The sequence below is a fragment of the Micromys minutus genome, assembly GCF_963924665.1.
Source record: "Micromys minutus genome assembly, chromosome: 1".
Taxonomy (NCBI): domain Eukaryota; kingdom Metazoa; phylum Chordata; class Mammalia; order Rodentia; family Muridae; genus Micromys; species Micromys minutus.
In genome coordinates this window covers 148,445,192-148,463,863 of record NC_137969.1, presented here as the reverse complement: position 1 = coordinate 148,463,863, position 18,672 = coordinate 148,445,192, and the positions used below count along the sequence as shown (strand labels likewise).

The following is an 18,672-nucleotide window of genomic DNA, read 5'->3' as shown; positions in this document are numbered from 1 at the left end:
GCCTCCTCTTCCTTATTCAATTGCAGTGGGTTTATTTGGGATGGGAACCCTGCTGGGGACTGTAACAGAGAGCAAACTTTACAGCAGCAATAATCCCTTCTACAGTGTCTATTGTGGGGAAACGTAATACACTTTATTAAATGCCTGAAGACTTGACTCCGGTGATCTGAATTAACTACAGAAAAGCACAGAAACAGAACAAAGTCCCCACTTCATCCAGCAGACATCCACTTCATGCCCCACAACCTGGCCTAGCAGGAACCCAAGACATAAAACTGCCATTTGGGAGATACCTCTAAGAAGGGTCAATGTTGCCTTAAGCAAAACCATTATCACCAAAAGTGAACCAAGACAGGGGTGGGAAAATGGCTCCATTAGCAAAATGTTTTCTAAGTGAGCAAAGGGGTCTGCATTTGGATAAAATCTGGGTGTGGTACCTGCTAAGGAACAGAAACAGGCAGATTCCCTAGGGCTCCCTGCCCTGCCAATCTAGGAAAAATGTCCAAGTCTAGGTTCAGTGACAAGCCCTGCCTTAAGAACTAAGGCAGAGCATAAATCAGGAAGATAACCAGTGTTGGCCTCTGACCTACACACACATATATACGCACATATATGCATCCACACAAGCACACAGACACACAGACACACAGACACACACACACACACACCTACATGCACCTATATGTATCCAAATAGAAACACAAAGACATAGATAGAGATGTAAAGGAAAAGGCAAAGCCAGAAAAGAAGACAGTTTGGGTGTCTGGAAGTAAATGCAGAAATGGACCCTTAGCTTCACTGATGTGGAAGAGCGCACACTTCGGAGTTTAAATGGACACACGCTGCCCTTGATTGCCGTCATTGAGGTAAATGCACAGTGTAGCTTTGGCACAACCATGACAAAGGCGAAAGTAGAAGTGATGCCAAAGTTCCTCAAACACAAGTGAATGATAGCATCTTGGGTATTTATCGTCTCCAGACATGCACTGAGCGGGAACGTACTGTCACAGCCTGACACGGGTGTGCTGGGACCATCTGTGTGAAATGGCCGCTGAGGCTGTACACAGAGGGGGTGACCATGGTTTTATCCAGACCATGGAGGCCTTGAGTTATTTCCTGAATTGCTGGGAGCTTAACTTGTTTTATTTTATTATTTTTGCAGGAAACATTATTTTGTATTTTGATGTGTGGGGTTAAAAGCTTTTCAAACAAAAAAATTTGTTTTCTCCCCAAATCCTTGCTTTTTTAAAGTGCTATTCTTAAGCTCAACCTGGTAGTAACAAAATATAGAATATTGTAATATGATCTTTTTATTATTTAACCATGTCAAACATCTCTAATTTATACTTTCTTTTTTCAAATTACATACTTTCAGTGAGAGAAATTTATAATGTGCTAATTATGCCTTAATAAAATTATTTTTAGAGGAAGATTATTTCTATTCCTCCCAGAATATTGTTTAAATATACAATTGTAAAGGAACATAAGTTCTCTTCCTCCCTTATGTCCCTTCTCTTTTGTATGTATGTATGTATGTGTTTATGTATGTATGTGTTTATGTATATATGCGTGTATGTATGTGTATTGCAATATATATCTGAGTAAATGTTGAAAAGGAAATTGGATATTCCAGTAAGTGACAAGAAACTATCCTAAGAGGTTAGTAGCATAACCCCTGGGTAAAAATGCTCCTTTGTATAGGAGGAACAGTATCAACCAACCGAAGAGTACACATGGAGAGACCCATGACTCCAGCCTCATATGTAGCAGAGGATGGCATTGTTTGGCATCAATAGAAGGAGAGGCCTTTAGTCCGATGAAGGCTTGTTTCCCAGTGTAGGGGAATGCCAGGGTGGTGAGGTGGGAGTGGGTGGGTGGGAGAGCACCCTCATAGAAGCAGGGGGAAGGGAATGAGAGAGGGGAAAACCTGGAAAGGGATAACATTTGAAATGTAAATACATAAAATATCCATTTTTTTAAAAAGCACTCCTTTGGCTGGTGCTCTGCTCTCTGGCAGCGTCGGCATCTGAGATCAGAGATGATGCAGAGCTCACCCTCCATACCGTTTCTGTCTGTTCGCACTGTTTCTGAAAGTCCATGTCAATCTTAGATACCTTCTACCCCAAGTACATGCTTCAGTGCACTTTAATTTTGCTGCAGTAAATAAATGGTCCTCACTAGCTTCCCATAAGTAACCACACAGCAAACCTGTGGATTGAGAGTTTGGAAGCAGATAATGTGCCCAAACCAAGTGTTGTTTCAAAGTGAAAATTATGAATAGGCTGGTAAAGTTTTGGAAGCTGTTCCTTGACTCTGCTGCCCAGTTATCTCATGTATGAATGCCCTTCCTCTCTGAGACTCACTTCCAAGATCTGCGGTTATCTAGAGATGCCACTGCCTACAGTGAGTCTGAGAACGGGCTTTCTCGGTTCTCTGGACAAGAGTGAAACAAATGTTAATGTGGTTGCTCCCAGGGTCACTGTCCTCAGTAACATTTGGGGTTCCATCTCTTCGTACCCAGTAAGAATGTGATACCTGAACTCACGCAGAGGACTGAGCCTCTCTGAAGATGGGGCTGACTACTCACCACTGATTTCCTGTGCTTTCCCCTCTGCCTTCCAATGCATCCAGATGGACAGTGCTTCATGGGAGAATCGGACGCCCAAAGAACCCATTTCGAGTGGCCCTAGAATACATCTCCAGTGGAAACCGGAGCCTGTCTGCAGTGGACTTCTTTGCCCTGAAGAACTGCAGTGAAGGTACCAGTACCAAAATCTGGTTTTTGCCTCTCTTCCATAGTCTTTCCCAATTATACCAATAATTGTGTTTGGCTTGACTACAAGGTCTACAGCAATCAAGAACTGATTCTAAACATTAGCAAGTATGCCATAGGCCATGCAATCAATTTTCAAAGAATTCTAGAATAAAGTTATAACTGCTTATCTTAAGACTTTATTAAATGGAATACAGCCTTTCATAGATAATATGTTAGCTTAACTTCTGTGGTGAAAAGTGCTTACCATCTGTTAATATCAACATTCCTTTCTCCTATTTCTCTACCCAACCTTCACCCTCCCCACAACTATATGGCTTTTTCTGAAGGTAAAATTCACAACCAAGTATCTGTATTGGCTTTACCTGGGCTCTTGCTGATGGACACCATAGGGGTGGTTAGATGTAAATTGTGGCTTGTTTTTGTTCAAGCCACATAGTGGGCATGGCCCACTATGTCGCTGATTTTCTTTGCATAAATGTCACATTTGTGACTTTTCCTCAAAGTAAGCTTTTATTTTTTTCCCCCTTTGGACCTTTGTTTCCATAAAACCCTAAGCAAATGTCATACCCTACCACAGTCCTGGGGTTTATGTAGACCTTTGATGAGCTTGTCTTCTTTCTGCTGTAGGGTTTGAGTTTCCTAACCTAGTTATCATCATCCTATTTTGCATGCATATCTCCTTAAACCCTGTTTCCAGTTGGAATGGAAAACATACTGGCATCAGCTCTAAGTAGCCAGGTGAGGTTGAGCTCCCTTGGTTCATCAGAAGGCCCTAGTCTACCTGAAGCATCCTTCCCAGAGGCGGAGAGTAGGGTACAGGTTACAAGGAGTCACTTTCATTGTTTCTGTTCCTGTCCCTGCTCAGAGACCCATCAAAGGGCACTGAGGAATTTAAGGAACCAGTGACCAAAGCATCCTAAGAACGAACCCTATAATCCTAAAAAAGAATAGGAAAGAAGCCTGTGGTCCTTTCTAGACCTTAGTTTTTAATTTAAAATATTTGTGAGCAACCACGAAGGCCCATTCACAAATGGTCATCTCTTGTGTACAGGGGCCTGGATTTGAAGCTTGTGCCTCTTAGTTGTGAGGTGGAACAGTGATTCCCTGCTCCTGTTGCTGTGACTCTCCATTCATTGGTGGCTTTACAAGAACTTTTGCAAGTGAAGGTTTTTACTCTTCTTGTTTTAGTCAAAACTCATTTCTGTGGCGGGGAGGGGGAAGAAAAGTTATCACTCCTGATGAAATAAATAAGTTACGGGGAGAAGATGGCTAACCTGGGCTGTGAGACCATAAATGAGGAGCAGGTGGTTTGGGATAGAGCCAGGAGTGTGTGGTCTCTGGACAGCATCAAGCTTCATGAATTCTAAGGACCTCTTTCAGTCAATAGGCACCCTCTGTTGAAATGTAAGCAGTTAACACAAATACCACAGGAAAAGGACATCTGTTTACACAGATAGCATAATCCCTGAAGAACCTTAGGAGAGGAAACAGTTGTGTGCAAAGTTCCAGATATCAGGCCAAGCCCAAAATCCTGCCCGTGTGACAACTCTGCAAAAGCTCTTTGCATTCTCAAATCCAGAATTTGGGCCAAGTCTGCAGATGCTCCGCCCCTTGCTTTGCAAGTTCCTGTCACCACAGATGTTCCACCCCTTGCATTGCAAGCTCCTGTCACCCAGAGAATTTCTTCTCCCAGTGCTGGTGTTGCATGGTAGCACCTCTGTTGAAGAGCTTAAGCTGTTTCCTTGTCTGTTTCTCCATCCTTGCAAAACCAAAGCCTGGCATTTTTCCATGGTCTTTCGTGACTCAGAAAACTACCTCTGGAGGGTACCCTCTTTTGCCTCTTCTTGGTCAACCTAGGGAGGTCCTTATAATCTAGCACCTTCCTGACTCCAGGTCTGGAGGTTCCAAGTCAAAGGACAAGATAGTCTTTGTCAGGAAACAGTTGACCTCAGCATTCTTGTTTCACTGAGAATACATCAGATATAAAGGCTTGTGGAGGGGCTGTTGTGGACCTGTGAAGAAAATGAAGCTGGGTGCTGATGTCAGAATGTTCTGAGCACTTTCAGCCCTCTTCCTAGAGTGGAGCAAATGCCAACCATGTAGACAAGTTTCAAACATGGCAACCATCCCGACACTGTGCTCCTATGTTTATAATCAAAGGGATTTAGGATTTGCTTTGGTACATACCTGAAGCCTATGTGATATAGGCAAGTCCTTATATGTTCTGGCTCTCCGGATTTGGTTAGCTCATAGAGGAGGTAAGGAGAAAGAAGTAGTTTCTTGGAGGTGTGGATGGTGCTGGTAACTTTCCTGCCAGGGCCGTGGATGAGTGTATAAGATGTCTAGTCTATTACCTAATTGTAACTTGATTCCCTTCCTAATGAGGCATAGGTAGAGTATGAAAGGAAACACAGCTAAATAACTCTATACCCAGTGAAGAAGAGCACTGTTTTAGCTCATCAGGGAAGGCTGACCAGAGATGGTACAGTTCTCCCTGAAAAGGAGACAATATCTATCTGTGGTATCTTCAGGGAGACAGGTATTCTCACTTCCCCTTTAAATATTTATGTCTGTCACAGTGTGCACACTTAGTAGAGGCTCAGGTAGTGCACAGCAATGTTGGTGAGCTAGTCAGTCACATATGGTATGGCTAAATTCCTATCTCCCTGCCTGTGTACTGTCTCCCAAAACCTTAATGACACAGAGTGGGACATTTCTCATCCTAAGAGCAAGAAAACTGAAAGTCACAGGTGTTTCAAAACTTGCCGGAATCTGTAAATCAGAGTCAAAGCTGATCTAATCACGAAGCCATTGACTCGTCCTTGGTCCCTGGCCTTTTGGGAGTGTACTGATGCTTAGTTCAGTTTTCCACCGGATGCCCTGGGATGCTTTCAGAGCTTTGGTTTCTCTGGTCCCTATAGTGAACTGGCCAGCACATGAGCTTATTGCCACTTTGCATTCTAGCTGTGTCCACACAGGTCCTATACTGCTGAAACTTAACTGTCTTGAGACCTGCTTTCTCTGTGCATCTCTGCCTATCCTGGAGCCACTCACACTGTAGACCAGGCTGGCTCTGTCCTCACTGAGATCCACCTGCCTCTGCCTCCTGAGTGCTGGGATTAAAGATGTGTCTCACCACCTCCTGACTACACTGCTGACACTTGAAGATACTTGTCACATTTTCTTAGCCATTTCTTATTCTTCTTGTATCATATATATATATAATATATACATATATATACATATATATACATGTGTGTGTGTATACATATATATATATATATATATATATATATAGATAGATATAGATATTCTTTGATATGGACTTTGGCATCAGCTGGGTGGCCACTCTAAGACCATAGTCCATCTTTCTCACACTGCAAAGCACAGCATTCCTATACCTTACAGTCCTTTTAAGGGATATAAATAACTCCTTATCACCTCCCATGTCAGAAAATAATATGGGAACAGTGCTAGACTTCCTTGCTTGGGAAGTGTCATTGGCAGCTACTGAAATTCTTTTTGGAAGACCTTGATGTCTGCACTTAAATCTAGCAGTCTTTTCTCAATTAGTCATTGGGGGACCCTAACTTGGTGTTCAATACATTGTCCTTTATTTCACTGGTTGCTCAAGGGAGCCATCAGCACAGTGCTAAGCATGTAGGAAATATCACATAAATGCTTGTTGACAGATTGGTTAATCAATTGATTAATAAATGGTGATTCTGTTTTATAGCCTCAGGCTAGTGGAGTGGACTACTTCCAAAAGAAGGCTGCTGTGAGTAGAAATTGCTTGGAATTGCCATTTCCCAGAAAAACTAGGAAAAGAGTGGTTTATACAGTCAGTATGACTGGGAGGGGCATCAACATTCAGAGACACTCACATACGAGAATCCCTTATTCCTTTCAGGAAAAAAATAAAGGCCTTTCTCTGGCAGACAACCTAGAAAAGGTTACTCCCCAAGGTCCACCAACTTCAGAGAGACTTTTACATAAACCACAAGGTGCAGAGCAAGTAAGGCCAGACCCTTGAAATGGATTTAACAGAACCTCAGGGCTCTGGGAAGCTCATGGAATGCACATTGCAAACACTCACTTAGGCCCGGCCCTACTCTGTGGGTGTGTTCCTGTTAGTCTCCTCCATCCTCACTCCAGTGCTGAAAGCTGTGTGTGCCACTCGTATTACATCTGTCATTACCCCAGAGTCACAGCTGATAATTGAATTGGAAGCCATCTGGATCTTAGCTGCTTCCTAAGGAAGGTCACCATTTAAAGGGTAACAGAAGGCATCTAGACCTCCTCTTTCACTGTGTAATATATAAGTGTAAGGAATGAAGACCCAGAGATTTTCCTTGGAATGTGATATATTACATTACTGAGCAGCCTAATATACTTTGTCCCTCCATCTCCTTTGATCTCAATGTTTCTAAAAAATCAGTTTAGTATTTCCCTCACCCTTCCTAGATTGGTCAAGGGGCTTTGAGATACACTACTGCCCACTGGTCAAGGTGGAAACAGGGAGCTGTTAAGGATCCAGCCATGTAAATTGGGGAACTAGGAATGACTCCAATGTGAGCATAAATACGTTATTCCCAGCCACCATAATTACCCTTCTCTTTCATGAATCTACAAGAAACACATCTGAGGTTTCCCAGGACAGAGCCTCTGTTTGAGTTGCTCACAGATTTCACAGCCAAATGCAGTCAAGGCCCCTTCCATTCCTGATACCTCTGCATACACATTACTTCTGAGCTGCTTACTGGGTAAGGTAAGTTCCACAAGAACTTTCTTGACTAGCTCAGAACGTAGAAGGACTCCAAGAGGAACTTGGTTACCTTGAAACACATGCCCTCAACATCGGATATGCACAACTATCTTAACTTCTCTGGGACTGCCTTATGGGTAATTAAATAACTATCATGGTTTAAAAACTGAAGCCTCGTCTAAAAGTTATACATTGGAGGCTAGTATATATAGTTAAACATGTAAAACGGCCTTTAAAAATAAAGGTTAGAACTACTTCATCCACAGTTTGCATGTCCCACAATGAGGCTTCCTAAAGTACAGTTTGAGAGCCACTGGACAGCTTGGCTTTCAAACTCTTCTGTTATCTGTATTTTCTGATTCTACAATTCTGCTCTTATATAAAATATGAAAGCCAAAATTAGTTATTATACTCCATACCTTGTTGGAAAGATCAGGAATAAGCATGTGATTTCAATATTTTAGAGATTGATACCACTGCAATTCATACACACACACACACACACACACACACACACACACACACGATGAGTTCTTTCCCACACGGGACCTTCCTTAAATATACTGGCCATAGTGTTAGTGTGAATGTTCTCAGAAAAAAGTTGGTGATTGTTGCCAGCCTCCCACACAAGAAATGATGGATGATGGACATTGGATGACATTCTCCTCAGCCCAAGAGGGAAATAAGGAGAAACAAGGAGAGAGGCCAAACAAATAAGTTCAAATCTTTGCTCAGCCATGTGAAGCCAACCAGAGTCTGGGGTAGGCTCCAGATTCCATCTGGGCAAAATGAGACATGACTCCATGGGCTCCTGGCAGCCTGGTCCAAACTGGGCATTTTGTGCTTCAGCAACAAGCAACACTGTCAGCAAGGTCCTCGATCTGTGCTTGTAAACAGAGATTATGATTGTGCTCTGTCTTGGAACTGCCAGCAGAACCCTCCCCGCTTTCTGCAGAGAACTTATCATCTAAGCATCTACTGGTCCATTCACTGGTGCGTCTGCCTGTTCATTCGACAGACATTTACCCAGAAGATAGAAATCTCAGTGCCTGTTGACCCTAATATGCAATTGTTTTTCCTGCCTAGGGCTGAATTTGATATGGTGGGTTTAAGATCTCCATTCTACTTTGGACAGAAACTGCTCCCCAAAGGGCGTCCCTGCTTATACCTAATTTGCACCAGCAAGGTGTTCCATTTGCAGAGATGTCTTTCCCTAGACTAGTTCCTATGTTGCTCTCTCAGAAAGATCATGAAATAAGACTTGGACCAGGAATCAGAAAACCTTAACTAAAGTCCTCTTTCCCATCTCCTTATTTCCAGAGACAGGTCAATGCTTCAGATCCGAAAGGACAATGGGTAGTCTCCTCCAGAATTGGAACATTGATTGTTTTTTAATTGAAAGTGGGAATAGGAATCTGTCAATAGTTTTCCTGGTACTGACCTTGTCCTGAGGGTCAAAAAGAAACTGACTTAGAGATGCAATATACCCAATGCCATGGGCTGCCAAACTTCTCTGGGCCCTGCCTTGCCTGAAGCCAGTAAAAATGACCTGCTCTCCCCTTGCAGCACAGTTTACCATGGAGAAGCTACCATTCACAAGAACAAACTGGCTCTTTGGATGCCCTCTGCACAGCTTGGCAGTGGTGATTAACGGCCAGATGCACAGTGGGTGATGGAAACCACATAAGCCCAGGCTGTTACCAGTGAGGCCTGCCACTTCACAGATTGCGTCAGCTCTGAGATTTGGTCTGTTCCTTGGAATTGAACAACAGAGGGAGATTACACAGCTTCCAGAGAAACCTTACGTGTAGTTGATGAGTCCTATTCTCAAAACACTCCTTCTTAACTCTGCCTCCAGAACCTCTTACCTCTAATTATCAGTAGGCCAAGTGGTTTAAAAGTAAGCATTAAAATTAGGTCATGATGGGGAGTTGGCTCATTCAGTAAAACACTGGGGACCTAAGTCCAGTCCTCAGAACCTATGTTATAACTAACTAATTAATTAACTAAATAACAGGTGTGGTAGTGCCTGCTTATACTTCTACTATTGAAGAAACATAAACAACAACAACAAAAAAAATCCTGGGATTTTCTAGCAACCCAGGAAGGCCAAACCAATGAGCTCTGAGTTCAAAGAGAAACTGTTTCCAACAAACAAGTTAGGGAATGATTAAGGACAAGATCCTTGGTTAACCTCTGGTCTCCATGTGTGTGACCCACATACATTCTCTCTCTCTCTCTCTCTCTCTCTCTCTCTCTCTCTCTCTCTCTCTCTCTCTCCCCTCTCTCATGTGTATGCTCACATGCACATTAGGCACACACACACACACACACACACACACACACACACACACACACACACACACAGGTCATACACATAGACCTGTCACTTCATCTGGACACAGAAACCTACTCATATCTCCTAATCACCTGCCCAACTCAAAGTTTCTTCTGTCCAGGCTCCTGCAGCATGGTCTGTGATCTGCAGCCTTACACGTCTTTTAGCTCTCAGCTGAGATACTATTTTCTGTCTCATTTCAGAATTATGTTTCCATGCTTTTCTATTTTAGAACAAACCACTTCTCTGCAAAGTTATTTATATGTCTCACTCAATAGATGCTAACTTCCTAGAATCAAAGGCTTTTTTTTTAATCCCTGTGTCTCAATTAGCAACTAAGAGCACTGTTTTCATGGTGAGTGCTCAATAAAGGTTTGCTTATCCTAATGTAGGAGGGAGATTATGGGCTTTTAAATCAGACCAAATGAGTGAGGAAGCTCAGAGCTGTTGCTTACCACCTTCGTGAGCTTGGAAGAGTTTCTTAAATCTGCAGGCTTTGGGTTTTTTCATCATTAAATAGGCTAATAATACATAATTATAGCTTTGTTGGGAGATTAAAACAGATATTGTGTGCAGAGCTCCTAGCCGTTGCCCGGCATGACAAATACCACTTCTTCCTCTCTCAAGCATCCCTTGACTAAGCTGAGTCTTCTCATTCTGGAAGCAGAACAGAATAATTCTGCACAGCTATTCCAGGGGGTATTTGCAGAGTCCCACCCACCTTCTGCCTTTTATCTGTGCCTTGTCCAAGCCACGGCATGGAGGAAAAGCTACCCTATTTCCAGCATACTCTAATAGCCTAGATCTGCTTTGTGATTTCAAAGGCAACCTCTCTTCTTTCCCTCACAACTGATGCTTTAACCTCTGATAATGTCATTTTCTTTATCATTTTGTGACCCAGTCTTTAGAAGCCTTTGTGCCTATCGAAGAACTAATATTGTTTAATCCTGTGGGGATGGTTGAAAACTGAGGAAGTCCTTAGGCATGCTGCTCACATGCTTCCTTCCCATCAGACTAGAATCCGAAGCAGACAAGCAGAGCCAGGTGATAGGACCAAGAAAGTAGTTTTGCTGGCTTCCTTTTCCCCACCAGTGAACAGCTACTTTTGGCAATGACTTCCTTACTCTGGAATGACTTACTCATAATCACTAATAAGGCCAATTACAAGTGCCCACAGAGTGGCTAGGAACAATAACGATTGCTTGGGTTACTATTTTAAATATTGACCCACTGAAACTCACCCTGAAGTGAAGGTTAGATCCAAAAAGGGTTTTTAAATATAAATAAATAAAGAATGAATGTGCTGAGGTCATGGTACTCCCAGAAGAAAATTACTTTCAAATTACAACTGCATAAAAGAAATAATTAAAAAGATTAATCACACTAAAATAATTGGTCTATTTTACAAGTAATTTGGAACACTATTCTGTCATTGACATCAGTGTCTAGTAGTAAAATAGTAATGAATTTCATTCTCTGACTAATGTATTTATTTTATTAATGGTACTAAATGGTGTTGTAACTGCTTATAAATATTTCATAACTTTTAATTCACTAAAATGTTCAAGGAATTTCCAAAAGTATTTATTAGTTTTAAATCAACCTTAGTATTCAATATGCAGTTGCCACTCTGTCTTGGTAATTAAAAAAATTATTATTTGGGGTAATGAAATTCTCTTTGACGGTGGAGGATTAAACCCTAGTTATTAATGAGACTAATGCACAAGCTGGTGATGAATAAGGGACTTGGGGATCTATTTCCTATTTAGGTCACCCAGGACCCTCCATGGCCATTTCTTAACATTTGTAGCTGTGAGATGAATGGGGACCAGAAAGGATAAGAAAATGCATTTTAACATTGGTCTCTCTCCATCACTTCTCCCGTGATCTCTGTCTCCCCCACACAGCAGATAATAGCAGAACCAACTATTTTAACTCCACCTCCTTGTTTCTTCCATCATTCAAAAGAAACCATAGCTACAAGGTAAGACCCTATCAAAAGAAAGATAGGAAGAAAGAGGGAAGGGAAAAAAAGAAAGAAATAGAGACAGGGAAGAGGTGAGGAGGAAGGAAGGAAGAAAAGAAGGGAGGAAGAGAGAAAGGGAAGGTAGAAGGAAGGGAAGGGGAGAAAGGAAAGGAAGGAGGAAGGAAGGAAGAGGAAAGAAAGGGGAAAAGGGAGGGAGGGAGGGACAGAGGGAGCAAGGAAGTAAAGGATGGGAGGGAGGAAGAGAGGGAGGAAGAGAGGGAGGAAAGAAGAAAGGAAAGCATAGCTAACAAGCCAGTACTCAAAAGCAGAAAGAAAAGCAAGGGACGAAAAAACACGGGCATCACCAAAGGGATAAGATTTGGGTATGGAAAGCATGAGTCATGAGAGTGCTGCCTGAGTCATCAAATGCTGTGTTTCTGTTGTCCTAATGACACTGTGGGTAGATGTGAAGATGGTAATACCGACTTCAGTGTCCATGTGAGGGGCGATTGTGATTATGTGTGCCCTATATGGTGGTGCCTGGAATCAGTACATTAGGTCTACCCCTCCCAACCTCCAAAGAACATGTCATGGTATTGTTGATTCAATAACTTTAGCAGTTCTTAGTTCATAGGTAGGAGATATCAAGAAAAGATGAGCCAACAGGACATAGATAAAGCCCAATAGAAGCCCCATGAAGAAAGAGTGGATAATTATTACCCAGTGTCTGGCCCATAGGCCTGAGAACAAGCTGTCTCTCTACAGTGTCTCTCTAGGTTCAACCTATGAAAATGACTAAGGGAAATGTGCCATGGGAAGTCAGCTTCTTATACTTAGATGTTGTACCTGTTGGAACATGCATTGCCCCTGAGCTGTGACTTTACTTCTAACCAGTCACAGTGGGAATATATTTAATAAGATCACCAGGGTTATATTGTTAAAACCACAGACAAGGTTTAAGATATAGTGTGAGCTTTGAAAGACTTTTCTTGTTTGTACTAACTTTCCCCATTCTCTGAGATGGGATATATCATAGAGGATATTTGTGAGACTAAAGGACACAGGAATATGAGTAGGAAAAGGAAATACATCAGGCTTCCTACTCCTATGTGTAGAGCTGGGTCTAGAAGGGGAGATGTTCTCTCTGCGCAAGCCACAGTCAGATGGACAGTGAACGGTACCTCAAGATGACACTAGAGATTAGTAGTTTGGTTCAACTTCCCAAGTGGTCAGTTTCTAAGTGGACATAAAGTTCAGAGTCAGATTAACCAAATACTAGATTTTTGAAATTCCTTGTGCATTATCCTGATGTGTTTTGTGTGTGTGCATGTTACAACATTTATGTGTACACTTTGTACATGTTGTATGTGTAGAGCTGTATATTCATATAGAAGTCAATGGAACCTAAGGTGTCATTCCTTGGGAGAAGTCCACATTGCTATTTTCAACAATGTCTCCCACTGACTTGGGAGCTCACCAACTAAGGTGGCTGACCAGCAAGTCCCAGGGATTGACCTGTCCATCGCTAAGATGACAAGGGCATACCATCACACCTGGCTAGTTCCACAGGTTTCTGGGTTAAAATTCACATCTTTATGCATGAAAGGCAAGTATCTCCTAGCACCCCTAAAGTATTTTAAATCTTCCCAAGGATAAAATTTGTGTGACGTTAGTGTCCTTGGTCTCTAGGTTGGTTGGTTTGATGAAGGCAATAGAGGTGAATGAGTACCACCCCTTTATCTGGCCATCCTAGAGATACTTACTAGGTTCAGGGCCCGGGGAGCATTCTCCATAGCCCTAGCGCAATGGGGAATGAATGCCAAGGTCCTTAGGAGGGAGACCTTTTGGGAATAAAGTCATGGAGCCCTTTGCTAGCTGACTGGCAAAGTTAGACAAGCAGAAAGATGTACTGCTAGAATTTAATGACTTTTCTTTGTGTTCATGAATACCTTCAAGGCTGGGCACTGTCTGTTGTCAAGTCACACTGAAAGCATGAGTTTGGGGGATGTCACATTGCCCTTTTTGTTGTGATTTGTTTAGGGGAGGAAAATACAGGTAGGCAGTTGTTGGATGGCTGCCCAGAAGGTCTCACAAAGCACAGTGTAAAAGTGGCCAAGGAAATGGTCTCTGAGTTCCCTCCCTCTCCCAGCATAAACCTTCTGGCTTCCACAATCAGCATTTGGGAAATGGGACATGAAGGCTTTGGGATTTTGATGCTCCTGCATCTTCGTTTAGCAGCCAGCATTTTGTGTGCATGTAAGAACGGTTAACAAGCATTGACTAGTTACCACCTCATTGATCATTCCTACAGCTGGTAGGTTAGGATCCTATTTTCTCCTAAAGAACACTGTAATATCCTGCCTGCACTATGCATCCAATGCACAAGGGTGAGGAGGCTCATGGCAACATCAGCATAAGTTCTCTGGGGAGAGTGGAACGGAAAGTGGCCCTGAGTCCTGTGAAAGCGCATCCCTTCAGGATACCCTTTCTGCTCTAATTAACAGGAAGGACAAACCTCAAGTCTGGCCAATGGCCATTGAGAAGCAATAAGCTTTAATTACTGGCTTCTTCCTGGAAATTCTCATGAACATATTAAATCTATTGTCTTAAAGGGCCCAGAGAGGTTAGATGCCAAAATTTCTTTTATAAGTGGATTCTTCTCATCATTTATGAAGTTTAAATATAATGAAAATTCTACCTCTGGGGTGAGATCTCTGGTCAGCTGCAAAGCTGCAGGGCAGGTGAACCAAGATGAGGGTCAGAAAGGTGGCCATCTGTTCCCATGATAGGGTAGCTGACAGTTTGTGATTCAGAAACAACCAGTGGGGCAGGTGAATGACTAGCAGGCAAAAGGCACACAACAGTCTTTTAGATGGATGGGGCAGGCCTGCCTGTAAGAGCACTGGGCAGCGAGTACCCCCAAAGTCCCCAGGAAGCCTATAAGCATCCCCAAGACCTCTATCCTGGGGACTTGGACCTGTATGTAAAGCCAAATGAGAAATTTCAAGAATCGCATTTGTGTGGATTTGAACAGAAGGCAGAAATTTCCCAAGAGACCTGGTCTCTGCTTCCCTTCCTGTCTGGGCATCTTGGGATCAATATCTTCCTTGTGCACAGACACAGATCTCTGTCTCTCCCTTGGCCACCTTTCATGTGTGAGTCAACATGTGAGGACACACACGTCCCCCTGATACTCTCTTTTGCTCTGTTCCTTTCTCCATTCCTAATTATGGATATAGGTGATGCCAAATTATCCACTGCATTCTTCCTTGTTCTTCCTTCATACACTGACTGATAACAAGTAAACAAATGCAGGCAGACCCTGTCCCAGCCAGTTATGTCTGTCATCTATCTTGGGGACAGCCTTGCCCTTCATCTCCCTGCCTTTAGGCTCAGCTTCTCTTCCACCCTAGATGTTTTATGTCTCCTAACTCATGCTCACCTTTCAACTCTCTTCCTTTCCTTTTGGAAGGGAAGAAAGCTAGGTTGTGGACTTGGTTGGTTGACATCTATAGTCCCTACAAGTACTGAAAGAGCCTGGCACTCTTTCATCAAGCTCGGGCCTGAGGCTCTTGTCTGTGGACAGGGTAACTGAAATGGTTGGTAAGGCTGCCTGGGCCTGGCTCTGGCATAAAATCAGATGGAGTTTTCTCTTCTGGCACAGAACTGTTGATTTTCTCCTATCTTTCCTCTCCTCTTCTTCTCCTCACATGCCTACTATTCCTTCATTTAAAAAGAAATGTGTGCACATGCCTGAACACACACACACATGCATGCACATTTTCCACACACATACTCAAAGGATTTTGTGAGTCATCTGGTCATGATAATTTCTCAGAGGATCATAGTTTTTTATTTGGAGAGTGAGATCTTTCCAGATTTATTTTTAATTTCATATGTAATTATACAATGGAACACGGCATGACATTATAGGACACAGTGCATATTATGAGGTGTTACATGGAGGCAGTGCAGCATTTCCATACATGTATCCTATGTGTGATGAACATACCAGAGTAACTGATGAATCACGTGTTCCTCATTTTCTTTGTGTTAAAAACATGCAAAGGCCGCATTCATGCACATGCTCATGTGTGTGTGTTTGTGTATATGTACCTGTAAATGTATATTTGTGTGTATATGTGTGTACATGCATGTGTATGTGTGTACATATATGTGTGTGTGTATGTATATATATGTGTGTGTGTGCATGCATGTGTTTGTGCATATATGCATGCTTATGTGTGTATGTATGTGTATGTGTGTACAATGCACATGCATGTAGCGGTCACAAGACAACCTGAAATGTCAGTCTTTGCTTTCCACTTGGTTTGAGACAAGGTCTATTATGACATTGCTATTGTTTGTCACTGCATGAACCAGCATAGTTAGTATGCAAGCTTCTAGAGATTCTCCTGCCTCTGCCTCCCATCTCACTGCAGGATCACTGAGATTACCAATTTGTGTTACCATCCCAGGTTTTTCACTGAGTTCTTAAACTTGCTCAGCATAGGTTTTATTCACCTAGTTATCCTCTTAGCCCTGTTCCCAACTATTTGAATATATTCAATTAATTGTTGTCAACTATCCATATTCAATTATGCTATAGAAAATGAAAAGGTACCCTCCTCTCAGCTGTGCCCCTGTAGCTGTTAACCATTTTTCTTCATCCTTTCTTTCCCCCAACTCTACTAATCTACTAATCATGATTCCCCTCTTATTCATTGAAGCCAACTTTTAAGTGTAAATGAGAACATAGAATACTGTTCTGTGCCTGTCCTGTTTTCAAATAAGGTCTTAACCAAGGTTGAGGTCTTTGCTTGCTTGTGTGTGTGTGTGTGTGTGTGTGTGTGTGTGTGTGTGTGTGTATGTGTGTGTGTCCCAGCAAGGGTCACATTTAGATATCCTGCATATCAGATATTTACACTGCAATTTATAACAGTATCAAAATTACAGTTATGAAGTAGTAATGAAATAATGTATGGTTGGAGGTCACCACAACATGAGGAACTGTATTAAAGGATCTCAACACTAGGATGGTTAAGAGCCACTGAAATAGAAGATGGTTCTTAGTAATGGGAGTTGAGACTATTTCTTACGTGAGAAGAAACTGGGATCTGGGAAAGAAAGGTTTTGAGGAAGACATCTCCTCTTCTAGAGCTGGTAAAACAGAACTGAAACTCAGAGCTAGTACTAGAGAATTTTCCTCTTTCCAGTTTTTAGTAAAGTTGTGTCGAATATCTCAGCTGATATTGCTTGCATTCCCAGAGTTTTGTCTGGGATTTTACCAAGGTTTTAAAGGGTTTAAATATCACTCCTGAGACCAGATTTATGATGGCAGTAGTGGTCCACAGGACTCTCCAAGGAGCAGAAAATCTCAGAAAGGGGGAAATGAGAGAGGGAAAGGGGAGAGAAAGGAGAACAGAAAAAGGGCTATGAGGTCAAACTGCTTCCTATAAAAAGGTTGACCTTTGGTGCTAAACTTGGAGGCTGGAAGCTTACAGTTATAAAAGAAGGGGTACTTGCTCTACTTAAGCATGCGCAGAAGCATGTACTAGGTAGATTATATCCACCCACTAGTACTTCTCTGCTTTTAAAACAAGAAGTCATTCACACATGTCCATATTATATTATCTGATGCAACTTTCTCCCAAGCCCCACTGGCCTATGAGGTGCTATAGCGTCTCACTGGTGTTTGGCCCTAGAGCTAAGCGGTAGTTAGCCAGTCCCCACTTGGTGAACTCTTTCACTGGGTGTTGATTTTCTTCCACTGTATCTCTGTCACTGACACACAGAAAAGCCTGTTTGGTGTGTTATGAGACCAGTCCAATCTTCCATCTATAGCATCTTTCTAAGCTGAGACTCCCTTTTCCCTAGGAGCATCATCTGAGATTTCATGGGCTTCTTGAATTTTGGTCTGTTATCTCTGCCTTATCATTAATGGTGAGTCTTTAACCTTAGTTCCAAATCCCTGACATTCACCATAATGCCTGGCACACAATAAGGGTGCCATGAATTTGTAGAGTTTTAAACAAGTGAACTTACAAATGAGCCAGAATGACCTGGTATGAGGGAACTGTCCTGAGTTCAAAGGACATCGGGAAACTGAGATCATTAACTAGAAGGTGCAAGCCAGGTGATATATTCTCCTAGATTCTGTTAGAGAACCACTCAATCATAGGGACATCCAACTGCATATTGTCCTCCACAAAGATGTCTCACTGGGATGTATTAATGAAGGTTTTATTATTTATACTTTCTTTTATTTTTATTTTTAAAACTTTGATAATTAGAAATATAGTTACATGGATTTCTCCCTTCCTTCCCCATCCTGCAGTGTCTCCCAAGTTGCTTCCCTCCAACTCCACTATGGCTAGATTTGTTTTCTGAAAACATGACTTACATCGCTTTCTGTTTCTGCTGAGGATCCCCACCAGCTATAAAGTTTAAAGACCTAGATGACAGCTTCTTTCTCTGGACCAGGCCAGCCTGCTCACCTTTCTCCATCTTGGTCTCTTACAAAATCCATACTCTGCCCTAACCACATCAACATGCAGTCATCTGGACGAGCCAAGCATGGTCAGCTGACCTGTTCCAATCCCATGTAATCATCAAAGATCATCAAGTCTCATCACACATACACACACACACACACACACACACACACACACACACACAGTGCTTTCTGTCAGCATTTTTGCTGCAATACCCTTCAAACTGCTCACTTGGCTCTAACTAACCCTAAATTATCTCCTACTCATGACTTGTCTTCTACAGTGATTTCAGCTTCAGCATAACTCTGTGTGTGTTCCTGGCACAGTCTAAGA

The 18,672-nt window shown here is 42.3% G+C and overlaps 1 protein-coding gene across 1 annotated transcript in view; it reads left to right on the top strand.

The window, feature by feature from the left end:
• ALK (ALK receptor tyrosine kinase) overlaps positions 1-18,672 on the top strand; it is a gene marked incomplete at both ends in the record, with an annotated part of 704,256 nt that overhangs the window by 524,370 nt on the left and 161,214 nt on the right. Inside the window, one exon of the mRNA XM_080929282.1 lies at positions 2,632-2,759. Within this exon, the coding sequence (XP_080785408.1) occupies positions 2,632-2,759 (128 nt within the window). The remainder of the gene's footprint in view (positions 1-2,631; positions 2,760-18,672) is intronic.